General features: G+C 33.4%; 3 protein-coding genes across 3 annotated transcripts; 1 reads left to right on the forward strand and 2 right to left on the reverse strand.

Annotated features, from left to right (window-relative positions):
- Positions 1-501: 501 nt before the first annotated feature.
- Positions 502-4,989, forward strand: LOC133333360 (biorientation of chromosomes in cell division protein 1-like 1). Its single transcript, XM_061541670.1, has 4 exons — positions 502-729; positions 788-2,649; positions 2,708-3,256; positions 4,831-4,989. The coding sequence occupies exons 1-4, from the start codon at positions 506-508 to the stop codon at positions 4,971-4,973; spliced, it is 2,778 nt and encodes a 925-aa protein (XP_061397654.1). The 5' UTR covers positions 502-505; the 3' UTR covers positions 4,974-4,989.
- Positions 4,990-7,230: 2,241 nt separating this feature from the next.
- LOC133333383 (mitoferrin) lies at positions 7,231-22,434 on the reverse strand. Its single transcript, XM_061541699.1, has 6 exons — positions 22,256-22,434; positions 8,585-8,673; positions 8,391-8,515; positions 8,073-8,308; positions 7,835-7,996; positions 7,231-7,745 (listed from the first exon to the last, which is right to left on the reverse strand). The coding sequence occupies exons 1-6, from the start codon at positions 22,370-22,372 to the stop codon at positions 7,320-7,322; spliced, it is 1,155 nt and encodes a 384-aa protein (XP_061397683.1). The 5' UTR covers positions 22,373-22,434; the 3' UTR covers positions 7,231-7,319.
- Positions 22,435-25,971: 3,537 nt separating this feature from the next.
- On the reverse strand, positions 25,972-27,071 carry LOC133333388 (uncharacterized). Its single transcript, XM_061541708.1, has 2 exons — positions 26,857-27,071; positions 25,972-26,784 (listed from the first exon to the last, which is right to left on the reverse strand). The coding sequence occupies exons 1-2, from the start codon at positions 27,031-27,033 to the stop codon at positions 25,972-25,974; spliced, it is 990 nt and encodes a 329-aa protein (XP_061397692.1). The 5' UTR covers positions 27,034-27,071.
- Between the last annotated feature and the right edge of the window lie 566 nt (positions 27,072-27,637).

The raw sequence follows: 27,637 nt of genomic DNA on the forward strand, positions 1-27,637 counted from the left end.
TAAACTTTTTCCTGTCATTGCTTTTTATCACTTAAATGATTTTCACTGTAATACATTCGAGGTAAATGTAGCATAACATGTTCATTAACATATGTGTAAACGGATCATTAGAAAAAATAATTTAATCAGCAGGTGCCTACCATCGGACTTACGTCCAAATTAAGAAACTCTTTGTTTACGTTTCCATAAAGTCGGAAAGTGAGTTATGTCCATATCTCAAGCCAATTTGTGAAAGGCGTATTTATTGAATCATTGCATTGAAATACAATATTGGTTACTTCAAAATTAACAATTTGTATTTTATATTATAAACAAAATTTCGAGTCTTATGCACCAACGAGTTTGAAACGTTATACGATAGCGTATTTTGTCATTTTGTGATTTAAGCTATTTCACTGTGGTACGGCATGTTTCAAAGCATGTCGCAATTGTTTTGACAGTGCACAAGCCAAGCTATAACCATTGTGTCCACTGTATCCATACAGGAATAAATTGGATGATCGAAATGGACGTTTCTCTCGTGGAAAAAATTGTGCACGAGGTGAAATCCCAGGGAGTATTTGACGAGTTTCGCAAGGATTCTATGGCCGATGTTGACACAAAACCAGCATACCAAAATCTAAGGCAACGAGTTGAAAAATCCGTAAAAAAGTTTCTATCCGAACAAACATGGACTCCAGAAACGAACAAGAATCAGTTAAGGGAGAAGCTACGACGTCACATTGCCGAGTAAGTCAAATTTACAAAATAACTATGCTTACTGTATTAATTGAAATTGTGATTTCAGATCCGGATTTCTAGATGTGGGTGTAGAGAGAATTGTTGACCAGGTTGTAAATCCGAAGATTGGAAGTGTTTTTCAACCCCGAATTGAAGAGATAGCCTATAAATATTTGGGCTTGCCACCACCACCAAAAGTTTTTGAACCTCCTCCTCCCCCGTTAATGCATCCTCTACCACCATTACCTTTAACTGCCCCACCGCCACCATTGAAAGTCGAAACTTGTAGTTTGCTGCCGAATGATTTGGAACAGGTAAGCCCTGATTCAGATAAGGCAACGGTCAAATCTGAGATTGAAGGCGACGATAAGACCGAAGTTGATATGGACACTGAAGATAAAATCATAGATGATGATGAGTCACCTCCCTTTGAGCCGTTGGTGAAAAACGAAACTACAGAGGTAAAACAAGAACCGAATACGTTAAAGACAGCGGCAGAAGAGTCTGAAACCAATATAAAGAAGTATGAAGACGCAAGTAGTGTGAACATTAAAACTGAGGCCAAAGAATCGGGCGAAAGTCAGAGTTCGAACAATTTTAATCCAACTAACTTGGACAAGGATAACAACAGTCAATCTATGGATTGTAGAAATTCACAAGACTCGCAATTGTCTAGTGTTTCCAGTGACACTCGTTTGACTCCAGAAATTAAGGATGATTCTGGGCCACCGCGAACGTCACAAGAGGAAGCTGTAACAGCAAACATATCCGAAGAGGCACAAATGCCAAAATTCAATGAGAACTCTAGTGAACCCAGCTTTACAAATGGTCGCAAAGAATTGGATTCCGAACTACATTTCGATATAAAAAAAGATGAAATAAAATTCGAAGGCACTGAACGAAAGAAAATGGATGATTCTCAGGTATCGCCGTTGAATGATGACATAAAATGCGACTTGCCACCGGTCACCCCATTGCCAGATAACAAGAATGATATGTTTAAGTTCTCGGTAAATTCTAGTTCGATAGCAGAACAGAGGGAAGATGACATGGAACGAACACCCAATGGCCAGGAATCAAGCTTTGGATCAAGTATTGATGACTCGGCATCTATTCCAACAAACAACACGACGCAAGCAACGCAAGTGGAGGAGAAATATAAGGAAGTTAGTATTGAAGATAAGTCACCTAAAATCGCAACTCCCAAAATACCATCAACACCAACGCCCACTGCTACCCCAACAGCCACCCCAAATGCTACGCCTACTCCTACTCCTCCCACATCACAACTGTCAGCGGCAACGCCATCACCTATATCAACCCACAGAACAGACAGAGAGCACTCATCTCGACACTCTTCATCTTCATCTAAACATAAAAAACATTCAAAAGAACGTCGTCGGTCCCACGACAGAGAGAAGGATAAAGATCGGTATCGTTCTAGTAAGGAAGGAAAAGATCGACACCATAGTAGCAATAGCAGCAGCCACAGGGGTAGTAGTAGTAAACATTCATCGTCCTCGTCTTCAAACAGGCATTATTCTTCATCGTCCCATAATAAATCGACGTCCGAAAAGGATGTGGAAAGATCACATTTGTCGTCCAGGCATGGTAAATATTCATCTTCCTCGGACAAGCGACATTCTTTGCCGTCTTCGCATAAGGATCATTCATCATCGTCCTCTAACACATCGTCGACAATGGCAAAAACTAGTCGTCGCAACGACGATGATCACTATGAGGCTAAACATAAGTCACAAAGAAGGAAATCTACCGATTCGAATGATGAGGATGGTGATAAAGGGGGCAATAGCACCGGTGGTGGAGGAAAATCAACTCACCATCAAAAACCTTCGAGTGCAAGTAGTTCCAAGTCAAAATCCAAATATTCCAACGATACAAGCAATTCAACACCATCCAAAGAACATGGTAAGCAATAAATCATAATTAGTTACGTAATGTTAATTTGTTACTTCTGTCATTGCAGACACCCAACAAACAGATGTCACCGAACATCCAAAACCAAATAATAATGTGGTAATACTTAATGATTTGTTGCAAAATCCAGAGACCCAATGCATTCACCTGGACACTCGAGGTCACTTAATAGAAGTCCCGACAAATCCCACGGACAAAAAATTACCAGTAGCCGAAAGCGAAGAAAATAAAAGCGCGGATCTTTTATATTTTGATGTGGACTTGCAGGAATCCTTAAGACAGCGAATAAATACGCTTAACGATACCATGGATTTGTGCCGTAAAGCCGTTAATTATTTGCGTTTCGACTCTCCCGTTGACGAAGGAATTGAGTTGTCCAGTGAAGATGATTACAATCACAACCGAGCCAGATCATCGATTAGCTCAATAAGATCTTCCCTGAAACGTAAATCCACTATCAATTATGAAGATTATGAGCGAACTCCGCAAAAGCGTTGCCCAACAGAAAAGAACGAAGAAAATTCCTTGAAAACATCGCCAACGCCATCCGATCTCAGTGTTAGCTCCAAAGAGAATGAAGAAATAGACAAAAATTCTGGTATGTAAAAACATACACACGCACACCATTACCAAATTGTTTTGTGTAGTGCAAAGTTTTTTTATGTTTTTTTTTTAATTTTAATTCGCACCCATTATTTTGACATGGTTAATTTATAATTTGTAGATTATAGAAACGAATAATTTGTGGTGCAGGCACCATCATTCATTTTCAAATTTTTAATTTTTTCAACGATTCAAAATCCTTAAGACAAACTAAATTCAAATTGATAGATAAATATTACTACAAATTTTACTCATAAAATGTTGCTATATTCACACGGATTGACAATTAAAGAACAGAAACCACGCCGATCGTCAATATCTTCTATAACATTTTTGCAAACTTTATGGAGCCGCTGAATGCATTCAAACTAAGTGGCAAACAGTTATCTTTGCTTTGAACAACATGATGAACATAGATTACAAATCCAATGTCGTGCACTCTTGAAAATATAGGTTATACATCATGCCGTACAACATTTATCATAGTATGTGTTATTTTTTGAAAGTTTATTCATGTATGTGTGATACACACAATGCATGAAGAAAATCAAAATAGTTTTGATTTTGAAAATGAACCCCTATCAATCTGGTGAATAATATTCATTTTCAAAGTTGTCAGTAAATTATTTTTTTTGTACAAAAATAATAGAATTGTGACGGAATAAAAAAACAACTGAATTTACGGCTCAAAATGCAATTTTTGGGACAAAAATCGGTTTTTTGGAATAGTGATTGAAGAGTTGGCCATACACTAGTCAATCTCACATATACAAAAAGGGGTTCATCGGCATGACGGCATGATTTATAGTGTATGGGGCCCTTAAAATGCAATTTTTGGGACAAAAATCGATTTTTTGGAATAGTGATTGAAAAGTTTGCCATACACTAGTCAATCTCACATATACAAAAAGGGGTTCATCGGCATGACGGCATGATTTATAGTGTATGGGGTTCTTAAATCATGCCGTCATGCCGATGAACCCCTTTTTGGTATATGTGAGACTGACTAGTGTTTGGCAAACTCTTCAATCACTATTCCAAATAATCGATTTTTGTCCCAAAAATTGCATTTTGAGTCGTAAATTCAGTTGTTTTTTATTCCGTCACAAATTTATTATTTTTGTACACAAAATTATTTACTGACAACTTTCAAAATGAATATTATTTACCAGATTGATAGGGGTTCATTTTCAAAATCAAAACTTGTTTGATTTTCTTCATGCGTTGTGTGTGTCACACATACATAAATAAACTTTCAAAAAATAACACATACTATGATAAATGCTGTACGGCATGATGTATAGTGTATGGGGCCCTTTAGGCTATGTATTAAATATTTTTTCTTTTGCTATTCTTAACGTGGAAAATGGCCCATTTCGTTTAAATAATTATTCTCACATTCCACAGTTCGTCCATACATATTTAGAATTATTGAATTATTAACGAATAGTTTCTTACGTACCAGACATACAAACAAATATTAGTGGTATCATCACATCATATCCACTTCCATGCATTTATACTGCGAACAACTAATTAAATGGAAATAATCTGTTTTGTCCCCCTCAGCTCTTTCTAAGAAACTGGATCGCCACAAGGCGGCGGTGGAAAAACTGTCGCAGCAGCAACGTTACACTAGCGATGATTTATATAAGCCACGTCCAATATTGGGTCAGCGGTCTAGACGTAGAGGGATGGATTCTGTTATGTAATTATCTTTTTGTTTGTTTAGTTTTTGCCTTTAATTTATATTTTAGTATTCAAATATTTTTTTTTCAATTAAAATGTTTTTTTTTTTCTACAATTATTTTATATTTTTAATAAACACCTGAACGTTTTTTTGTTTGTTTAATTTTTATTTTGCGCATTTGAAAACATCCCAACAGTGGGGTTTTGAAATAATCACCCATATTATAAAAATTTTGTGGAATTGGAATGTGTTAATTCTCTTTTCCAAAAATAATGTTACGGGAATTCACATTTACAATAATTTGCAAAATTTTTATAATAGGGGTGAATAATTGTATACTACAATTTGAAACTACATAATTATCTATTCATAGATCGTAGCATTGGCATGGATACACCAGCATTTGTGTCGGAAGCTTGTCGTTCGTGATTTTTAACAATAAATTCGAGGTTTTCAAAGGTGGGTATATATCTACGATAGATATCGCAATTTGAAATAAAAAATTAAATATGTATTGATTCTCTTTTGTGAAAATAAAACAAAAATTATCAACAAAGCAATAAAAATTTACATCGCTTTGGCTGAACTATACAATTAAAACTAACTTTTTATGTAGAAACATCTCGGATACGCGTTGTTACATCTAATATGTAAAACTTGGGTAATACCCTGACCAACAGTTTTTCTATTGGGTCATATTGATTTAATTGACATTCGAAATGTACGCATGTAGAGAATATATAATGAAAACAACTGGGATAGCTTTCTTTATTAGTAATTGACATAAAAACAATTTTATTTTTGTTTTGTTTTCGTTTTTTTGTTTTTAATAAGTGTGTTTATTTTACAAGTATCAGATTGTTTTTCTTGTTTTGTTCTATTTCTTCATAGTGGTATGAGTGTCTGTGTCGTGTATCATGATAACAATTTTTTGAATTTCCAAATTTCAAATTTTTTCTTAATTATTTAAACTTTTTTATGCTATATTTTTTTTTTGTATTAATAGCACTACTGATAATTTTTTATTTAGCAAATTTTAAGAGTATGTTAAATTTCACAAAATGAAATCGTATAATAATAAATGAAAAAATAACAAAATTAAAAATAAAAAACTAAAACATTACTTCAATTAATAAATAACCGCAAAGTTCTCAAAAAAAAACTATTCTGAGCTTATATTTAAAACACATATATTACATATGTCTTTAGGGATAAAAGGTAAATTAAACTTAAATATACGGATTTATTCAAACAGCTTTATATTTTCGTAACTATAGCGCCGTTGATGATTCATTCATTTTCAATAAAGAAACAAAAAAAGTTATATATAAACAATACTTATGTAATATAAAAAAGGAGAACGTAAACAATTCCTTTAGGGTGTAAACAATATGTGTATAAGGTCATCTTGAATTCCATGGCTATGTTTAATAGTACCGGTTGAGCTTCGGAGGAGTTTCAGCACACCAAATCCATATTTGAACTTGAAACATAACCTCGAAAGTACTTTAATGTTGTTATTTACATTAATGAAGGGAAGGAAATTAAACAAATTTTCATATAATTTTTAACATTGTTCAGAACAAATATATATATACTGGATTGCTACATTTGCTTATTTCTTTTCATTTTCTTTCTGTAATTTTATTACAAATTGAGTTTTTCTCTCTCTTTTTAATTATTGTTTGTTTTCTTGTTTATTTCTAGTTTTTTGTTTTCTTTTAATATATAACATACATATATATAGTTGAGTTTTAAAAATAATAATAGTAATTGTAATAATAATAATAACGATTACAGGGCATTGTTGTTTCAATTTATATAATATATATATTTTACATGAAAGTAGTTTTCAACCATGGCTCGAGCATACATTTTGAAAAAAAGAAAACCATCTTCAGTTCTTTTGTTATGACTTGACTGTTACGCAGGAGTTGAGAGGGTAATGGCAAACAAATAATTTGCGAAGGACAAAACTAGGTTTTGTACTTTGGTTTTGGGGTTGACGTAACTTTTTGTGTAACGTATGTATAATAACCAATTTTAGAAACATATTGTTTGCTCCGATTTCTCAGCATTCGTCGTCTCACGAGCAATTATTGTATTAGCACGGCGTACAATTATATCGTCTCTTTCATAAGGGGGGATGAGCGCGCACCGGCAACATTTTTTGTAAAAGCGTTTCTAGGTGCTGCCGGAACTCACAGGCGAGACACCATTCAACGCTGAGCGACACGTTCTGTGGGACTACTGTATGTGTGGGTGTGTGTATGGTGTTGTCGTTGGCGTGATTTAACAAGTGGCGCTCGATAGTACGTTGTAGGGATATTTTTTGTGTAGTTTTTTATGTACCATTTCAGTGTGATCTTTATGTACTCGAGAATCCTCTGTCGAAGGGACTTTTCACATCGGTGTGTCTGGTGGTCAAATTGAGGGTCGGTGCTGCCACAGCCGTCGACAATTCGCACACCGTTTTAATGGGACCAGCTGGTAGTGAAGGTGGTGTGGTTTGAGGGGCTGTTTCTTTGGGAGATTTCGTTTCTTCTGTCGTCTCAGATACTGGTAAAACATAGGCATTGTGCAGAAGTTGTGCTTCGTCTGTGTTGGAAATTTTACGCGGTTGCAATGCATTTTTGCCAGTTATTGTTGATTTATATTGGTCGCGATCCAGACCACACAAATAGAATTTGAAAAATTCATAGGTGGACCAACAGATAGCGGTAGCTGGCATTGAATAAAGAACACGGGCAGTCAAACCTTTGAAGAAACCAAGTGGACCAGCCATAGTATAGATCTGGAAAAGCAGGGAAATAAAGACAATTATCGTATGCGTGCAGAACAAATTTCAGTTCAGGTGTTCAGGAATAAACAACCATAGCTTACCTGTTTAATAGCTTCCATCATTCCCCGCACTAGGCCCGTTTCCTGAGTATTCAACAACGTTTTGACAACATCCAATGGTGTGGTAACTGCCGCCGCACATGCTCCAGCCGCACCACCTGCCACAACATGCACCGGTGGATTGTATTTCCGTTCATGATTTAGCTATGCAAAACAAAGGCGCACAATTTTGTCATTATAACACTTAAAACGGTAGAAAAATGACTATAATAATACACACCCTATTTTGGAAAAACTCATATGTGGTGAAGTGTATTGTCTGATTTGGTATATTCATTACCAATTGAGTTGAATAGGATCGGTAGAAAGCTTTCAGGCCTTCATTCTGGTAGACACCACGCAAACAGGCCACAACTGATTTATAGGGTGAATTGTACATCTGCATACGTTGTTTTATGACCTCAGCTGGATTGGAGACGGCATCATGAATAAGGGTGGCAATAACACCACTAGCCACTAAAATAACCAAAGACACACAAGTCATAAATTATTAGTCATCTGTTGTCGAGATTGTTAAGGATGGAGGAGAGACACTTACTATAATTTATGTGATTATGTTTGGTTATTTTGGTCATAAGCTCTTTGGACATTTCATAGGAACCAAAATATAAAGCATGAGCTGGTCCGGCTCCGGCCACAACAGCTGTAACGCCTCTTATGGGTCTGTTCAAATAAAATCAGTTATGAAAATGATTTCGATTTTTTTTTTTTTTTAAATTTAGAAATACTTACCGGAATATACCCTCTTTTCTAATCATATTCTGGAAAGTTGCTGTGATGTTTAATTTTGATGTGGCTGGGGATAAGCTCTGCATGCGTGTCTATAAAATAGGAAAATATGAAAATCGATCAGATATGTTGAAATATTGATTCTAAAAAAAATACTCTAAAGACATGTATCGAATTCGTCTAAATAGCTTGACTAGGTAAAATTAATAACATATGGTCTGTTGCCGTAATGCTAGAATCTACTTTTTGCTAGAATCTTCTTTTTGTGAAGAACTGATTCTTTAAAAATTCTTTGTGGCAGAACGAGAAAGAAGAAATATAGATTTATTGCCTTTCTTAAATTATAAAGGCTCCAAGAGAGTTCGTACAGAGATGTAGATTGATTTAATGTACCAAATATACAATTTATTCTTGTCCTTTTGTGGAGGTCCTGAAATGCTCAATTTAAAACATACGTAGTTTTCTGAAAAATCAATAATGTTTCATTACACAGGCAGTCTGTGTATTCCATCGTATATGTAGTACTCTTTGTAAAGGCAAAACAAGTCGACATACATTATATGTATACATATTTATATTGTCCGTACAGTCGTTTTTTTCGTTTTGTTCGGATCGATATTATATTTGGAAATTTCAGTTATGACAAAAAAAAAAAATAATAATAATAATGAAATTATATATTTCTCTATATATACAATACATAAAACTGAATAAAAAACCTAAACCACAGAAATGCATTCGAGCTATTTCTCAGAAATCTTTCTATATGGAAAATATTAGCAGAACTTTTGTCTGTATTATATATCGATTGCGGTGGTTTAAGTGCATCATACGTGTTTCGTATATACGTAGTATATGTAAGAGTGTAGTAAATCTACTCGTGCATGTGAGCGTATGTATCTACAAAACCATGCCACAAACAATTCGAATAGATAATTGTGTGAAATAACACGCTCGTTCGAAATGCTACTTGAAATATATTCTATATACTACTTAAATAAAACAGATCATTTCCCTATATCAATAAAAAACGAGTAATAATTGCTAATAATGGATAATTTGGTAAATTAGTCAAAATCATAATTACTGCAAATAAATAATATTGGAGGGGGCTGGAACCTACGTACATACATACGAGAAGAAAGTAATTAGTAAAAAAATTATTTAGACGTTAATGAGATAATTGTTGTCAGAAGTAGTGCGCTGGTGTACAATACAATTATTATGGTATGCAACCAGAGATAGGGATGCTGATATCAGTAAAATTTATAATTATTCACAAACCAAAGATAATAGCAAATAAAGAAGGCTAAAAATATAGCTTAAAGTTGCACTTAAACCATGATGATGATGTGTGATTAATATCCAAAGAGTTTCGACATTTGTTATTGTCGCACATAATGACAATAACAAATGTCGAGATTCTTTTTCCCAAAACTCAATACATCTGAATGTAATACTAGCATATACCCGCTACTTCGTTAGCGAATGTGGGATGTATTTAAAACCCTATTTTAGAACCATTTTGTACGTATTTTCTGCCATAGTATGTTTTCAAAACAAATATGGATTCACCCAAATCCAAATTGAGTATCATTTAGTGCACATCAACAACCATAAGTACTTTAAAAATCATAAGTACGAGTTTCAAACACTTCCCACATACCCCAATCTTAATTCCAAATTTCAGGATTCTATCGAACACATAAGTAAAAATTTCCATTACTACCTACATCATGCAATCCAATTAAAATCATGAATTAGATAAAATCATAATAATCAAATTGTACTAAATTTAGTACATAATAGTACCAATTTCCAAAGCTTCCTACATACCCTAAATCAATCCTACGGTGATCCTAAATCAAAATTTCAGGACTCCAACTCCATCGGTTCACCAACAATTAAAATTGTACCAAATTTAGTACACAGTAGTACCAATTTCCAAAACATCCTGCATACCCCAATCCTACACCTCCACATTGTTCCTAAATCAAAATTTCAGGATTGCACCCACAATTCAAATTGTACCAAATTTAGTACACATTAGTACCAATTTCCATATTTTCCTACATACTCCAATCCTACACCTCCCCAGTGATCCTGAATCAAAATTTCAGGATTCAAACTTTATCGCTTCACCCACAATTTAAATTGTACCGAATTTGGTACACTTAGAACAAATTTTTAAAACTTCCAATATACCCAAACCCTATACCCCCACAGTGATCCTAAATCAAAATTTCATGATTTCAACTTTATCGGTTTACCAACAATTTAGTTGTTCCAAATTTAGTAAACATTAGTACAAATTTCGAAAACTTCCTACATATTTCAATCTTACACCTCAACAGTGATCCTGACTTCAAATTTCATGATTCTAGCTCTAAAATTCAAATTGTACCAAATTTAGTACCATTTACTACGAATTTCAAAAACTTCAAACTTAACCCAAACCAACACCTCCACAGTGCTCCAAAATCTAATTTTCAGGATTCCAACTCTATCGATTCACACACAATTCAAATTGTACCAAATTTAGTACACAGTTGTACGAATTTCCAAAACTTCCTACTTAACTCAAACCAATACCCCCACAGTGATCCTAAATCCAAGTTTGAGGATTCCAATTCCATCGGTTCACCCATAATTTAAATTGTACCATATTTAGTACACATTAGTACAAATTTTTAAAACTTCCTACATATCTCAATCTTACACCTCAACAATGATCCTGACTCCATATTTCATGATTCTAGCTCTATTGGTTCTCCTAAAATTCAAATTGTACCAAATTTAGTACCATTTACTACGAATTTCAAAAACTTCCAACTTAACCCAAACCAACACCCCCACAGTGCTCCAAAATCTAAATTTCAGGATTCCAACTCTATCGGTTCACCCACAATTCAAATTGTACCAAATTTAGTACACAGTTGTACGAATTTCCAAAACTTCCTACTTAACTCAAACCAACACCCCCACAGTGATCCTAAATCCAAGTTTGAGGATTCCAGTTCCATCGGTTCACCCACAATTTAAATTGTACCAAATTTAGTACACATTAGTACAAAATTTTAAAACTTCTCACATATCTCAATCTTACACCTCGACAGTGATCCTGACTCCAAGTTTTATGCTTCTAGCTCAATTGGTTCACCTAAAATTCAAATTGTACCAAATTTAGTACCATTTAGTACCCATAAGTAATATTGTCTTAAATTGAGTCCTGACCCCAATCCTACACTCCTACAATGATCCAAATTTCATTGTTTCAGCTCTATCGGTTCACCCAAATCCAAATTGTACCAATTATAGTACGATTTAGTACTTTTCGTACACATAAGTAACAAATTTCCAAAACTACGTACATATCACAATCCTATACTCCGACGGTAATGTTACTTTAAATTTTCAGGATTCTAGCTCCATTTGTACCTCCAAATCAAATTTGTACCAAATATAGTACCATATAGTACTTTTCGTACACATGAGTACACGGTTTCAAAACCATCTCCTTATATCGACCCTACTTCCCAACCCTAATTCGCATTCCAAATTTCAAGTTTTTAGCTCTATCCGTTCTCATGCTACAGAATTGTACCAAATTTAGTACATTTTCGTACATTTCGGATAGTTGTAGTTCGAATTTCCAAAAACCCTTTGGTACATCTATCCTACACTCCATCAGTGACCCTCAATCCAAATTTCAGAGTTCTAGCTCTACTGGTTCGCCAAATACAAATGATATCATATTTAGTACTTTTTAGTACTTTTCGTACCCTTCTAATACGAATTTCCAAAAACCCAGCCTTATCTGTCACATTTGGGCCAAGAGTGACCCTCACCCAAAATTTCAAGATTCTAGCTTCAGCCGTTTCGTCTGGGCGTTGATGAATCGTTAAATCAGTCAGTCAGTCAATCACTTTACTCTTTTATTAGTATAGATAGATTGTTTATTATTCCTACTTCGCCAATAATTTAAAATAAAAGTGCAAACTCAACACAATTAAACCACAGACAACGATAAACGTATTGCTTCCCAAATGTCTATTAAAGTGCGGAATTTAAATAGCTTTTTGTTGTATCTACATATATGGATTTAAATTTATTACGTAGAATACGTATTTTGGACCTTCTCATTTTTTTTTATTAATTTCGATTAATTCGAAAACGTTACCAATTTTTCATGAAAATGCGTTTTTTTCTGGTAGCATTTATGAATCATAGAAAACCAATTATGAATATATATATATACATAGAAAATGTGTACATAGTAATTCAGGTTCAAAATATAATTTTTATATGATAGTTGTATGTCCACTTTACAGAGCTGATTTTACTTATTTTTAAAGTATAATACCAAACGTCAAATATATCGGGAGACCAACAAATTGTTATCGTAGTATTTTATTTTATATTCTGGCAGGTTCTGGAACATATTGCAATATATTTGAATATATGTAAAAAATAAATGTATTTTAAATTTTTTAATAACGCTTTCTAATACAGTAAAAGACCCAGAGGGCTTTTGTATGAATAAAATAAATAAATGAAATGAAATGTATATATATATATATATATATAAAGCTATTGAAATTTTAATATATTGTGAGAAAACATTTTTATTGGGACCTTTAGTACTTCTAGCAAGAAAATCACCCCTATTCTGTATGTCGTCGTCGACACGAAACGACGTCGAAGAGAGTCGCCTTTTGCAAATTGGTATTCCCTATGTCGTTGTCGACATTTATCGATACATATTAAAACATTTTTGGTATTCCGTAACAATGTGTGACGACGACGATGTCGAAGATTTCTTCGTCATAGTTTTTGTCGACGACTAAAGCGTTTGAAATTTTTTTTTTTTTTTAAATTAAAAAAAAAAACGACCGGACAAGAACAGGATACATCATTCTAGAATCTATTCAATACTTAAATAAATTTTGATTTTGACCAATGTCAATAGGACTCGTCTATGTGGAAATAAAATTTCATCCCAATTGGATGGATTTTTTCCAAATTTCATCCCGTTCGGATCATAATGGTGGCATGTAACATGTTTAAAATAATACATGAATGGAGGGACATGCATAAATCGACTGAAAAATAATTCTATGTACATACTATATACTAAAAAGTAACTATGGGTCTATCTCGTTTCTTTTTGGTCGTTGCAAACACATTTACCAAGACATAATGCCCTGTGCCACAGTGCGGTGAAGGATACAAACACATTTTTGCCCAAAAATATGCAACAAAATTTTTGTTTTTATTGATATTCAGCCGTATTCTGGATATTCGCTGGGAGATATCTCGCATGCACAAAAATTTTCGCTTTCACATTCTCGCCTTATTCTGAATGAATAGGGAGACGCAAAAAATGCGAGATGCGGATTCGAGTTTTCGAAAATGGTGGTTGAAAAAAATATTCGTGTTGCCATATTATAATTTAAGTTGTAATGTGTGTTGCCACATTGTAATTTAAGTTGTAATGTATGTTGCCCCATTGTATTTTAATTGTGTAATATTTTTCAATATTTTATTTATTGATTATTTTATTAAAAATTGTTACTTGTTATTGTTGTTTAAACTTTATAACAATACAAATGTGAAATATCAAGAATACGCTTTATAAATGCTTTATAATTAAAAGAAAATTAATTAAAGTTTGAAAATATGGCAACCTACAATATGACATGTGAAACAGCTGTTCATTGTTTTGATGCAATTTGGTACAACAACTACAATAGATTACAAATAAAAGAACCTTTTTTATGATGGCAAAAACACAGGTACATAATTGTGTGCCTTTTAATTTAACTCGATATTTTATCTCTCCAAATTCTTAAAGTGACCTACTCCTTTATTTCTTCCTTCAAATAATGCAAACGATAATTTTAAAAAAATATATTTTTTTGTAGTATTTTTCATAAAAATATTGTTTCATAATTTGTATTTAAGTTTTCACTGTTAAGCGGCTCATTAGGCAAATTTGGTTTTTCTATAATTTATTTTCTTGAGAGACAGATCCTCACCCAAAATGTCTGTTTTTCGCCTCCCAAATGCATCAAACTCGACTTAAATATTCATTATTACCTTTATACATTCCTTGGCAATATTTGGTTCAGCAGGCATCATTATCAATAGGATTTCCAAAGGCATTTTATTTGCTCTTTTCCAGATAAATATTTGCTTATTATCATTTATAATATTCTAAATCGTCATAGAATATGTATTGTGTTAATATTTTTCATAAAAATATTTATAACTTATGTTTTTGTAGTCAACTCACTTTGAATTTATTAGCGAAAAATTTCGCACAAAATTTCATCTCATTCTCTTACTCCCTGTAGTCCAGAATACCTAATTTTTCACCAAAGCGGATTTTTTCGCTTTCGAACTTCATTCAGAATAAGGCGAAAGCGAGAATGCGAAAATATTCACACAAAAATGTTGTTCAGAATTAGACGAAGGGGAAGAGCGAGTAAATTCACGTGGAATTGAGATCCAGAATAAGGCTGATTATCGATAAATAGTCGACATCGTCGCATGAGTGTTACAGAATACCAAATCAGTGTCGAAGTGATGTCGATGTCGATGCGAAGTGATGTCGAAAGAGAAACGTCGTCGACAACGAGGACGACATACGGAATAGGGGTGAATAAATTCATTTGTTGTCAAAAATAATAATATCGATAGTTATTAAATATAACAGAACTGGGGTACAGCAGATCAGTTTGATGTAAATTTACGTTATCTAATTTCCGAAAATAAATTAATATTCGCATATCATCTACTGCTAGTACTACCCCATCCATATATTACATTGTGATTGTGAAATACTAATACAATTATAATCAAAATGATAATAACATCATATTTGAGTTCTAAAAATACCGTTTAAACAACAACGAATTTTTATAAAAAGTCACGATTACAAAGCACATTATTTAATTTAGTTGTATTTTAACTCCCACCAATTACTTAAGGTATTAGTGTGGATCGCAACACTTCATTCAGAAAAAAAGGTTGAGAAGATTTTTTTTAATATGGGACATTGAGAGAATTTAAATTAATGTAAAGGAAATTACAATACGTTCACTTCGCTCATCGGTGTGACGTTATTGTTAGTCAGCAGCAATAATTCTCGTAAGGTACAGTCAAACAGGCCTATACCGAAATATTTATAACAGACATAACATCCAAGAGAATTAACATTGGGTATATTTATAAGAAATATCAATAAATAGAGGAGGTGATGCAAATGTGGTATAGATTGGTAATGTGGTATAGTCACTTTTTTGTAAACTTAAAATTTTAGAATAACTGAAACATGTTCTATAGTTTGTTGTTCTCAAAAAAAATATGATAGCAATGATCTGTTTAATTAATTTAACTCAGGTTGAGAATCAGTAGCAAAAATTAAATTTTTATGAAATTGATTTTTTCGGTTGAAGTTTAAAAATATTTTTAGTTTTACAGATGTATTTTAATCTTTATTATTAAAGCATTAAAATAATTAGTAAGTACTAAAAATCAAATAGTATGCGCGATTGGCCACATATTTACCAATTTAAGAAAAAACTATACGTTTATTCAGTAAACACAAGTGCAGGTAATGTGGAATACCTTGAGTCTGCATGAAAAAAGGCCAGCACTAGACAAAATCTCATTACTATTTGAAACATTTGTACTCTACGAGAGTCTACCATGAATCCCAAGGATGAAAAACAAAGGCTATGACTTTTTAACACCTTCTCCATACAAAAATTAAATATTGCCATGCGTAGAAATTATTATATAACAAAAATTAAAAATTCCACTCAACGTATCCGGTAAAAATCTTAACAGACATAAATCTCGAGCTAATTCGCATTCATTAAAAACCATAAATTATATAAGATATCAATTAGAAGTGAAAATTATACTATACTACATTAACATAATGTGCAGGTAATGTGGTTACCTGCACTTTTTTTAAATCAATTTTAATGGAATTTCAAATATTTTCTCAAATATCTCTTAAATTGTTCGAATAATATTATTTTCAAATTGATACATGGAAAGACAACACATGTAGCATGTTAAGTGTAAAATTTCAATTTAATCGGATTAAAAAAAATTTTGGCAATCTAAAAACAAATGGGTATACCACATTTGCATCACCTCCTATGTCTATAGTCAAAATATATACATCCGAATGGTTTCGTTGTAAGCGTGTTCGACTGTTCATTCTTAGAAATCCATACGTCACCCAGCAATAAGTAGTTTCGTACATGTTAGCGATCACATAAAGATACGCAAAACGTGATTCGATAAGATTGAAAAGATGTTTCTCGACTATATGGCACTTGGAAACTAATTGGAGATGAAAATTGAGATAAGATTGTCGGCCAATGAATCAACACACTGTTAATCAAACATTAAGGCAATATTTCAGCACGGCTGTTACAAGAACAGTAACTGATATAGTTTTTTGATGAAGGAAATATGATTCATAGGTATCAAATATTAAAATAGTCTTCTCAAAGTTTGAAATCTCTGGCTAATAAGCTTATTTAAATGCACGGTTCTTTATATTTTTTACAGATGTTTTTGTAATATTTCCATTCCATTTTGTATTTCGTGTATAAAATTTTTCATATTTTGAGGCAGTATTATTAAAACGTCAACCAGACTGATAGCTGTGATAATTACCAGACTATGGCTGTGGTGCTGAATGTGCCCCATCAAATGCCGAAGCTATTCCGGGTAGGGACACAATCGGCGAATTTGACTTTTTTTTACAAAACTGTACAAATTTTTAACTAATACTAATTTACTGTACTATATTTTTGGTACTAGTTTTTATAATTAAGTACCAGAGAACAATAATAAAGTTTTTGTATCTGTTGAATCAGTACTGAGATAAAGAACTTTGAGGAAAAAAAAACATGCCGAATGGTCTCCAGTCTTTATTTTATGTTTCATATTGCCCAGTCTTTCGACCTTAAGGCTGTAAGCTACATTTCACAATTAAATATAAATTTTATCATATTAAGCGGGTTAAATGTAAAAGGGAGGGATATTGGACTACTAAAAATACATTGGATATTGGAAATACAGATGATTGATTGACATTTTTTTAAGATTTTTTTATCATTTGTACATAATATAATTGATATTTACTCCAATAGTAAAGTCATGTCGTTAGTATTTATCAATTTGTTTATCATTCTTTCAAAGTATTTTAAACTTTTTGAATCATGTGCCTATTTGTATAGTGGTTATAATATTTGCAATTCACGATAAAAATGTATATATGGTCTAGATAAAGTTGTGACGTTGTGCCAACGTGCTTTTCGATGCTATTTTGCTAAATGATAGAGTTAATGGGAAAACACAAAGTCACTAGATATTTTTTTTTTTTTTTTGTAAAAACATATTCACCCCTATTCCGTATGTCGTCGTCGTTGTCGACGACGTTTCTCTTTCGACATCACTTCGCATCGACATCGACATCACTTCGACACTGATTTGGTATTCTGTAACACTCATGCGACGATGTCGACTATTTATCGATATATATAAAAACAAAAATAATAAAAACAAAAATTTTGCCCAAAAATATGCAACAAATATTTTTGGGCAAAAATGTGTTTGTATCCTTCACCGCACTGTGGCACAGGGCATTATGTCTTGGTAAATGTGTTTGCAACGACCAAAAAGAAACGAGATAGACCCATAGTTACTTTTTAGTATATAGTATGTACATAGAATTATTTTTCAGTCGATTTATGCATGTCCCTCCATTCATGTATTATTTTAAACAAGTTACATGTCACCATTATGATCCGAACGGGGTGAAATTTGGAAAAAATCCATCCAATTGGGATGAAATTTTATTTCCACATAGACGAGTCCCATTGACATTGGTCAAAATCGGTTTTGATTTATATATAGATCCCATATATTTTTCTTTATTTACACTTTATTTTGCATTAAGTATTGAATAGATTCTAGAATGATGTATCCTGTTCTTGTCCGGTCGTATTTTTTTTTAATATCAAAAAAAAAAAAAAAAAAAAATCAAACGCTTTAGTCGTCAACAAAAACTATGACGAAGAAATCTTCGACATCGTCGTCGTCACACATTGTTACGGAATACCAAAAATGTTTCAATAGTTATCGATAAATGTCGACAACGACATAGTGAATACCAATTTGCAAAAGACGACTCTCTTCGACGTCGTTTCGTGTCGACGACGACATACAGAATAGGGGTGATTTCCTTTCACAAAATTGCTTAAAGCAAAAATAACGAACTGTTTTTTTTAATTCGACGAAAATTATAATTTTAATTTAAAATTCGCATTTTCTCAATGTTAGCAGTCAAAGTACATAAAATTGATAATGTCATTAACATTTAACAACAAAACAAACAAAAAATTGCTAGGTTCTAGGTAGGGAGCTTATTAGGAATGGTGATACAAAGTAAAAAATGCCCCTCAGATAACCAACAATATACACACAATAATACCACAATAGATAAGGGGGGCAACATATTTTCAAATTTATTTCATGTGCTTCTGTGTATTCCACGGAAATATATGAACATGTTTTAAAACGCAATGATTTGTAAATATCGCAAGAAATATTTAGTTAAGAATACATCGTATATATATGACTGAATGAATGACTGGCACGCGATATTTGATAAGATTTCAGCGAGCATTACCTATTCAATAGAAGTTGACAAATGTTAACTATTTAAGAGAAAAAAAGTTGAATGGTTGCATTAAAATTTAATTTTTGGAAATACGAATAGCTTATTCAACTTGACGTATTTTGATATGCGCTCGTAGTATTCTGGTGTTTTAACAATCTATAGATATTGACATAATTGTATGTGAAAAAATTATGGCATTTTTCAACACACATTGAAAGGATAAAAAGAATCGTTTATTTCGTTTGCTGAGGAAAATTCGACAATCACAATTTCAATAAATATCTAATGGTGTAGTGACTCACAGTAAGAAGTGAATGTATATTCTTTTGAAACATGCAATCGCCTTAATCATTTTGATTTATTATATGTACATATATTCTATATAAGTTGAAGTTAACGGCTTTCTATGTTTGGAATATGGTAAGCGTACAGTAGTCGACACATGAAGGATTTCAAATACACTATTCGCCATTATGAGAACATTTTGTTCAATATATTGTATAAAAGCCAATTAATTTTTAGATGCAATATTTTTTTTTTAATATTTGTTTACTAGATTTGTATAATTTGTTAGTTTATTAAAATATTGCTTTAGCTAATATTCTACACGAGCTTCCTTTCATTAATTAATTCAATTCAGTGTAATATAAAAAGCCAATATGGTCAGTAAATTACAAAGACATAAAAGTATACATTTAGTGCTATATCGTAAGCTTATAAAATGAAAATATATATTTTGAGTGCAGACCTCTGATGATTTTATTTACATTTTAAGAATAAAAAGGCCAATACTCGAATATTGGCGTTTTTATTCTTAACACGCCTCTGTTGTGTCTGATAATACATATTTTTTCATAAACTATTTCTCAAAATGCATTTTGTCGCGCCTTTACGGTTTCTATGTCTTCGTAATTTATGTTACAATGGAATTCTAAAAACATGCAATTCAAACGAATTGGCTTGAAAAAAAACAGATGTGAAATTATAATTCTGGGTATAAAATTCTGTAGTGTAATTCTGTAAATATTTTTTTTATTACCGACAAATATTCGCAAAACTAAAACTCATATTGTTCATGAAAAAAATAAAATGTATGTCAACGTATTCATATCTATATAATGATATCTCTTCTATCCATAGGACTTAACGATTGCTTTCTTTTTTTACCCATCATTTTTGTTAATAAACGAAATTAAAAGCATATGGAAATTTGCAGTTATCGACAATTGTAGCTAATTCTGTTGTTAAACAGTTATTGAACGGCACTACTTGTATACTTCTCGACTGTATACAAAATCGGAATATATTCGGCAAGAAGACAAGTGGAACCCAGATGGAAACAAAAATTACTTGAAATTAAAACCCATAAAATTGTAAAATTATCGAAAACGTAACTACTAACGTAAATAGAATTGACAATGAATATGAAACCTAGGTAAACATACGCTAACATTTTGTTTTGATAAAGAAACCACTTTGGTAAAGCCCGTTAAAGTTTTTTGTTTTCATTTAGCAGATCTGTAATGAATAAAAACATTCATGTTCCATGTTTGATGCCTTGGAGTAGTTCATATATTGTTGTTTCCGGAATCGCTATTGTCCTTTGGGCTAGATTCTCTTTAATATGAAAATAAATTAAATTGAGTATAATTTCGAAGGCTTAGGTTTCCAAAGAGAATGAATTAACGTTCGACTGAACAACCCAATTCCACGATTTATTTCACATTCAATTATGTTGGCAATGGAATGTATCCACACGTATTTATTTTATTTAGACCGAGTGTTAGCAGAATTATTCGATTAGTAGGAACCAAACTAAAGCATATTGCCTTTCTGGGCGTTCACAAAAACATTTCTTGTTTTGTGAAATTACATAAGAAAAGGCAAATTTTCGATATAAAAACGTGGATTCTCGCTCACAGAAGGGCACGTCTAAAATTAATATCCAATGCAGAAGATGGAGTGTTGTAAATAAAATTTGAATTACATTAGCGAAATAAAGAACAGCGATAAAGGAATTTGGCGAAATATTCGACAGATCTGATAGGGAATTTACCGAAATGTTGGACTCATCCCAGATAGGGAATTTACCGAAATGTTGGACTAATCTCAGACAGGGCAGAATAAAAATCATGGGAATAAAATTGTCAGAAACTCAAATCAGATCCACTTTCTGAATTATGTACTTAAAATATTCAACGAACAACAATAAATTGTACACTTTTAACGCATTTTTTTCAATTTTTGCTGAACTGAAACACATAACAACATTTCACACTTTGACACTCTTGGTAGCCAGCATTCTATTACAAATATTACATCCAATAAATAAACCAAAAAAAGAAATCAGCTGATTTTAGACGGTGTTGTTGCAGCATGCACAAGTTATTTTTGAGTCCAAAACAACAACAATAAACCACCAAAAGAATATCTAAAAAAAATAACAAACGCTCATGAACACACAAACCACTTCGCTCGCTCGCTTTCAATATCTCTAGGAATTTTCGTTGAATGCGCGCAGTGGTTGTAGGTGATGAAGGTACCATTGTGTGTTCATAACATTGTGCAAGGGAGCGGGGAGCATTAAAACGCGGGTATAAAAACAAAAATCAAGAATAACACATTCACCATTCGCAAAACTCTCGCCTCGTCTCCACCATTCCAGCCAGACCAACGTAGAGGGGACCCGAGTGCGAGAGAGAGATTGAAAGATTGAGTACAAAACCCAAATAGGGAGAGTAATTAGTGAGCGTACATTTATCCGTATTTGTAGCACCACCGCACTTAGTAGAAAACGAAAAAAAGGTGAATTACATCACTAAACGCACTATAAAAAAGCTGCCCAAATGTTAGGTTAGGTAATTGCCATTTTTTTGTGGTTCCAATCAAACGAAAATAATTGTGTCAGTTATCAGCACTGCTGTTGTAGTTGTTGCCGAACATTTGCTACGACTGAATCTTACCTTTACTGAGTCCATGGGATACATGACAATATGCTCCAAAACACCGGCTATGGCTCCAGCTGTCATATTAATGGCCACACTTGTCGTGGGCAAAGACTCATAATCATCGGGATTCATGACGGTTGGAGAATAAATCGGCTATGCACTTGAAGTTGTGTGTAATTTCTATTAACAGCTGATGCGATATTTCACTTATTTTCACAGCACTCAATTCTATCTTTTTTCCTTTTTTGCTTCTCTTTTAAATTTTATTATTCCATAAACGTATCAAAGCAACTTTCTTTTGTGGTATTTTTGTTATTCCTTGATTTCCGTGCTTTCGACAAATTGTTGGCGTTTGTTTTTTCTTGCAAGCACTCCTCTCTTGTTGAAGAAGCCTTCCGAGCGTTATTTTCCCTGCGTTTAGCTGGAGTGGAGGCAGCTCAAGCTTTATTTTGAGAGATGGTGTTATTAGTTGGCTGCCTGCCGCCGTATGCTCTACTGTTTCTTGACTGACTGAACGAGATTGCAAATGCCAGTGTTTTGTTGCGTTTTTGGCTTTTCCCCCACACGCTAGCCAATTCGGTTCTCTGCTCTTGCTCTCTTTCTCTGTTGACAATGTTTTTTATACGATTCTCTGAGATTTTTTATTGTATTTTTTTTTTTTTTGTAATTATTCTTGATTTTCTTTCATTGTTCTTCCTTTGATAAGAAATAATGAATGATAGATAATATCGCCAGAATTCAGAATTTTATTATTCACCAATGATTTTGTTTACCAATGAAATTTCGAAATTATTTTATGACACTTCGACAAATACAACAAAGAGTGTCAACTGCTTTCATGCTTGGATAACTGGGAAGACAACGTGGAACAGGATTTTCTTTAGTTTGGAATGTTTTGGATGAGTCCGTTGTCGCTGCTGCCGCGATACACTTGCGTTTCAACTGTGCTTTAATTTTAATTAACACACAATCGCTCGTTCAATCGTGTGTTACCAAATAGATTGTTTTCCTCTTGAGAATTTTGCTTTTCCAGCAAGCAAATTTGGTTGTTGTTTCACTTTAGAGAAACCCCTAACCGTTAATTTTAAATACTCTATAAAAACTAGAAGAGATTAGCTTTAAATAAAAAATTACAAAAATCCTAGAGCTAAAACAGCGACACACGTTTAATGTTGCTAAAGTTGGGTAGTTCCGGAACGAACTAGTTCATTGGAACTATTCCGAGAAAGGAACGATCGGAACTAGTTCCAGCTCTTTAATTAATATAGTTCCTTTTTCTGATCCAGTTCCTTTTTTGAACTATTTGGAGCAAAGGAACTATTTGGATCAAAGGAACTATCTGGATCAAAGGAACTATGTGGAGCAAAGGAATTGTATGGAGTAAAGGAACTATATGGAGCAAAGGAACTATATGGAGCAAAAGAACTATATGGAGCAAAGGAACTATATGGAGCAAAGGAACTATATGGAGCAAAGGAACTATTTGGAGCAAAGGAACTATAAAGATCCAAGCAACTGTATGGAGCAAAGGACTATATGGAGCAAAGGAATTGTATGGAGTAAAGGAACTATATGGAGTAAAGGAACTATATATGGAAAAACGAAAAAAAAGAATGATGAAAGAGAGAGATTCAAAAGAACTATGTACGAGTCGGAACTATATGGAGCAAAGGAACTATAAAGACCAAAGGAACTATATGGAGCAAAGGAACTATTTGGATCAAAGGAACTATTTGGAGCAAAGGAACTGTAGGGAGTAAAGGAACTATATGGAGCAAAGGAACTGTAGGGAGTAAAGGAACTATATGGAGCAAAGGAATTGTATGGAGTAAAGGAACTATATATGGAAAAACGAAAAAAAGAATGATGAAAGAGAGAGATTCAAAAGAACTATGTAGGAATCGGAACTATATGGAGCAAAGGAGTAAAGGAATTATATGGACCAAAGGTACTATATGGAACAAAGGAACTATATGGAGCAAAGGAATTGTATGGAGTAAAGGAACTATATGGAGCAAAAGAACTATATATGGCAAAACGAAAAAAATAATGATAAAAGAGAGGTTCAAAAGAACTATGTAGGAGTCGGAACTATATGGAGCAAAGGAACTGTATGGAGTAAAGGAATTATATGAGGCAAAGGTACTATATGGATCAAAGGTACTATATGGATCAAAGGAACTATATGGAGCAAAGGAATTGTATGGAGTAAAGGAACTATATGGAGCAAAGAAACTACATTAAGGAACTAGTTCCTTTAAAAACAAAGGAACGAGAAAGATCGATGCGCTAAGTGAACTAGATTGCCCAACTCTAAAGGGCTAAACAGAATGTTCGCGTTGAGCGTTTTTTGTTATCGCGTTAACGCACGCAAAAAGTTAAAATATATTTAACTCCGAAGCGCAGCGCACATCAACTTCGAGCGTTTGTGTTAAGGCGGGATCACATGATTGCCGCAATGCGCCAATTATTGGTGCATTTTATATGCCAATCGTGTGATTGCACAATTTATTGTCCAATGCGACAATCAAAAATAAATTGTGCTGATTTGCGGCAATCAAATACAACTCTGGTACGACAATCGTGTGAACTGTTAATAGACAACCTTGCGCAAATTTAAAGTTGAAAAATGCGTCAATATTTATTGTTTTCTAGTGCGTCAATCAAAGAAGACAATACGCGTCAATAACCTGATTTTTTTTAAATAATATTTTTTCTTGTGTTTGTACCGTCAACATTTCTTTGTCGTAAGTAAAGTAAAGTTAATTTAAATTGTTGTATTTGCTATAATTATGTTCATATTATGTATTTGCAGCTTTAATATGGAATTCGGTGATTGCATTGTATACGAAAATTCAGCTGAGCTTGAGTTCTTTTCCCCCGATCAGCAACCAGAAACACCTGTGCCGAAAAAAAGAAAAAAAACCAAGTGTAATTTGTTCCTGGACCTACACTGCAATACAGGAGCTGATACAAGCTGTGGAACAGCATCCATGTGTTTGGCAGTATTCATCCACCGAGTACAAAGATAGGAATAAACGGGAGCAGGCATGGCGGGAAATTGAAAAAATGTGTACAGGGCACACGGTGGAAGACTGCAAGGCCAAATGGTGCAACATTAAAACGGCCTTTCAAAATGTAAAAAAAAAACTAAAATCAAAATCTGGTCAGGGAGCCGAAAATACCATACCACATTGGCCGCATTGGTCTGCAATGCAATTTTACAACGACCACTCTGTGTCAAAAATGTCAAGTACAGTGTCAACATTAGATTTGGATGACTCTGGAAGTACTTCACAACATGCCGCTGCTGAGATTGTAAAGGTAGACAAAAGTGACATTTTGCAGCGTGCAGTTAAGTGTTTAGATGCGGAGGAAGATAATTGGCACGCGATTGGGATGTATTTGGCATCACAAATGCGAGAAATTGCCAAGAAAAACAAGAAGGCTGCGAACAAACTGCATTTCCAGCTTGTCAAAGTCGTAATGGATGCAGCTTTGGAAGCTGAAGAAGATGATTAAGCCTTGATAAATTTTTTGCGTTATATTTCATTTTTTAAATTGAATTTTTATAGTATGTATATGTAAGTTTTTGTTTTGTTATTTTGTTTGCAATATTGAAGTACCTTCCTAGTCCGTATTTTTTTAGATACTAAAAATGAATTAAATAAAACTAGTAAATTTTCTGATTTTAAATTAAAGTTTAAATTTTATTTGATATATAAAATTATTTATATATTTTTATATTGCCAGCTCAATTCTCCAATAGGAGACATGAAATACTTTTCCATTTCATCCCGAACAGCCTTTGCTTCACTTGTTATATAAGAACTTGGAACATTTTCTGTTCCACTCACAGCATCTAGTGGGAAGTCATTTCGCCATGTACCAGGAATTAAAGCACCGTCCTCATCGTAGCGATCAACAAGCAACGACGTTGTATAATTTAAATTTTTTTTTAACAAAAAATTGTGTAATGCACAGCAAGCTAGAGTTGTAGAGGTTGTTTTCTCTGCATTAAGCTTGGAAGGGCGTGAAAAAATTTGAAATCGCTTGACCATTATGCCAAATGCATTTTCTACAACACGTCGTGCTCTCGATAGCCTGTAGTTAAATATTCTCTGCCCTGCAGATAAACTTTTACCAGGATATGGCTTCAGCAAATGTTTCTGCATGCGGAAAGCATCATCCGCAACCAAAACAAATGGAACATTTGCTTGACGACCTGGCAATGGTTTTGGAAGTGGCAAATTTAGCTCATTATTGTTTAAAGCACGTTGAAAAGTACAGTCTCCAAAGACTCCACCATCCGACACACGACCATTACAGCCAACATCAACGTATAAAAAGTTGTATTCGGCATCAACAACTGCCATTAGCACTATACTATGTGTACCTTTATAGTTATAGAAGGTGCTTCCTGAATTAGGTGGTGCTATAATTTGCACATGTTTGCCGTCAACCGCCCCTATGCAGTTCGGGAAGTTCCATAGTTTGTTAAATTTGAAAGCAACGACATTCCATTCTTCCTGCGTGGATGGTATCTACATACATATCAAAAGAAATAATAAGTCAATTAAAAAGCATAAATATGTGTGTATTTAGATTTTTCATACCTTTATGTATGCACCTTTTAACGCTTTATAAATAGCATCACAAACAATTGGTACGAAAAGTGATATGGTATTTGGGGCAACACGGAAGAAGACCGAAAGACTTTTATAACTGTCACCAGATGCAAGAAATCGAAGTGTCACAGCTAAGCGTATTTGTTCGGGAATAGCCTTTCGCATGTTTGTGTCTTGTTTTTTAATATATGGTGACACTAGTTGCAACATCCATCCGGATAAAATTTTTAAACAAAAACTTTTGGTTTTCGATTTCCCGGAATTCCATTAATGTTTTGTCATATGCACCATCAGTGCTTCTTTTTGTGAGCCACTCTCTGACCCACGTACTTCTATTTACTTTTTTTTTCTTTTCTTTCCTTTCATTTTTCTCATCGTCAAATGCACACACCATAATTATAGCTGCTGCAATTTTCTTTTTTTTTAAAGAACACATCTTAATAAAACAAATTTTTAAATGCTTTAACATTTTTAATAAACAAACTTTGACACATAGCAGCTGCTTCTGATATTTGCCGTGTAGTAGAACAATCGTGTGACTGAAGTTGGACAATAATTGTCACTTGATGGTTTTGAGACAATATGCGGCAATCAAATTTATGAAAAGTTGGACAATCATGTGACCGCAGAGAATTTGATTGTGACAATTTATTTATTGTAGTAAAACTTTGGACAATAAAAATTGGTTTAAATTGGCGCATTGCGACAATCATGTGATCCCACCTTTATCGTTTCCTTGTGGTTGTTGTATTTTCGATAACACATAACG

The sequence above is a fragment of the Musca vetustissima genome, unplaced genomic scaffold, assembly GCF_032173495.1.
Source record: "Musca vetustissima isolate MV318-11 ecotype Yass unplaced genomic scaffold, APGP_CSIRO_Mvet_v1 utg6724, whole genome shotgun sequence".
NCBI lineage: Eukaryota > Metazoa > Arthropoda > Insecta > Diptera > Muscidae > Musca > Musca vetustissima.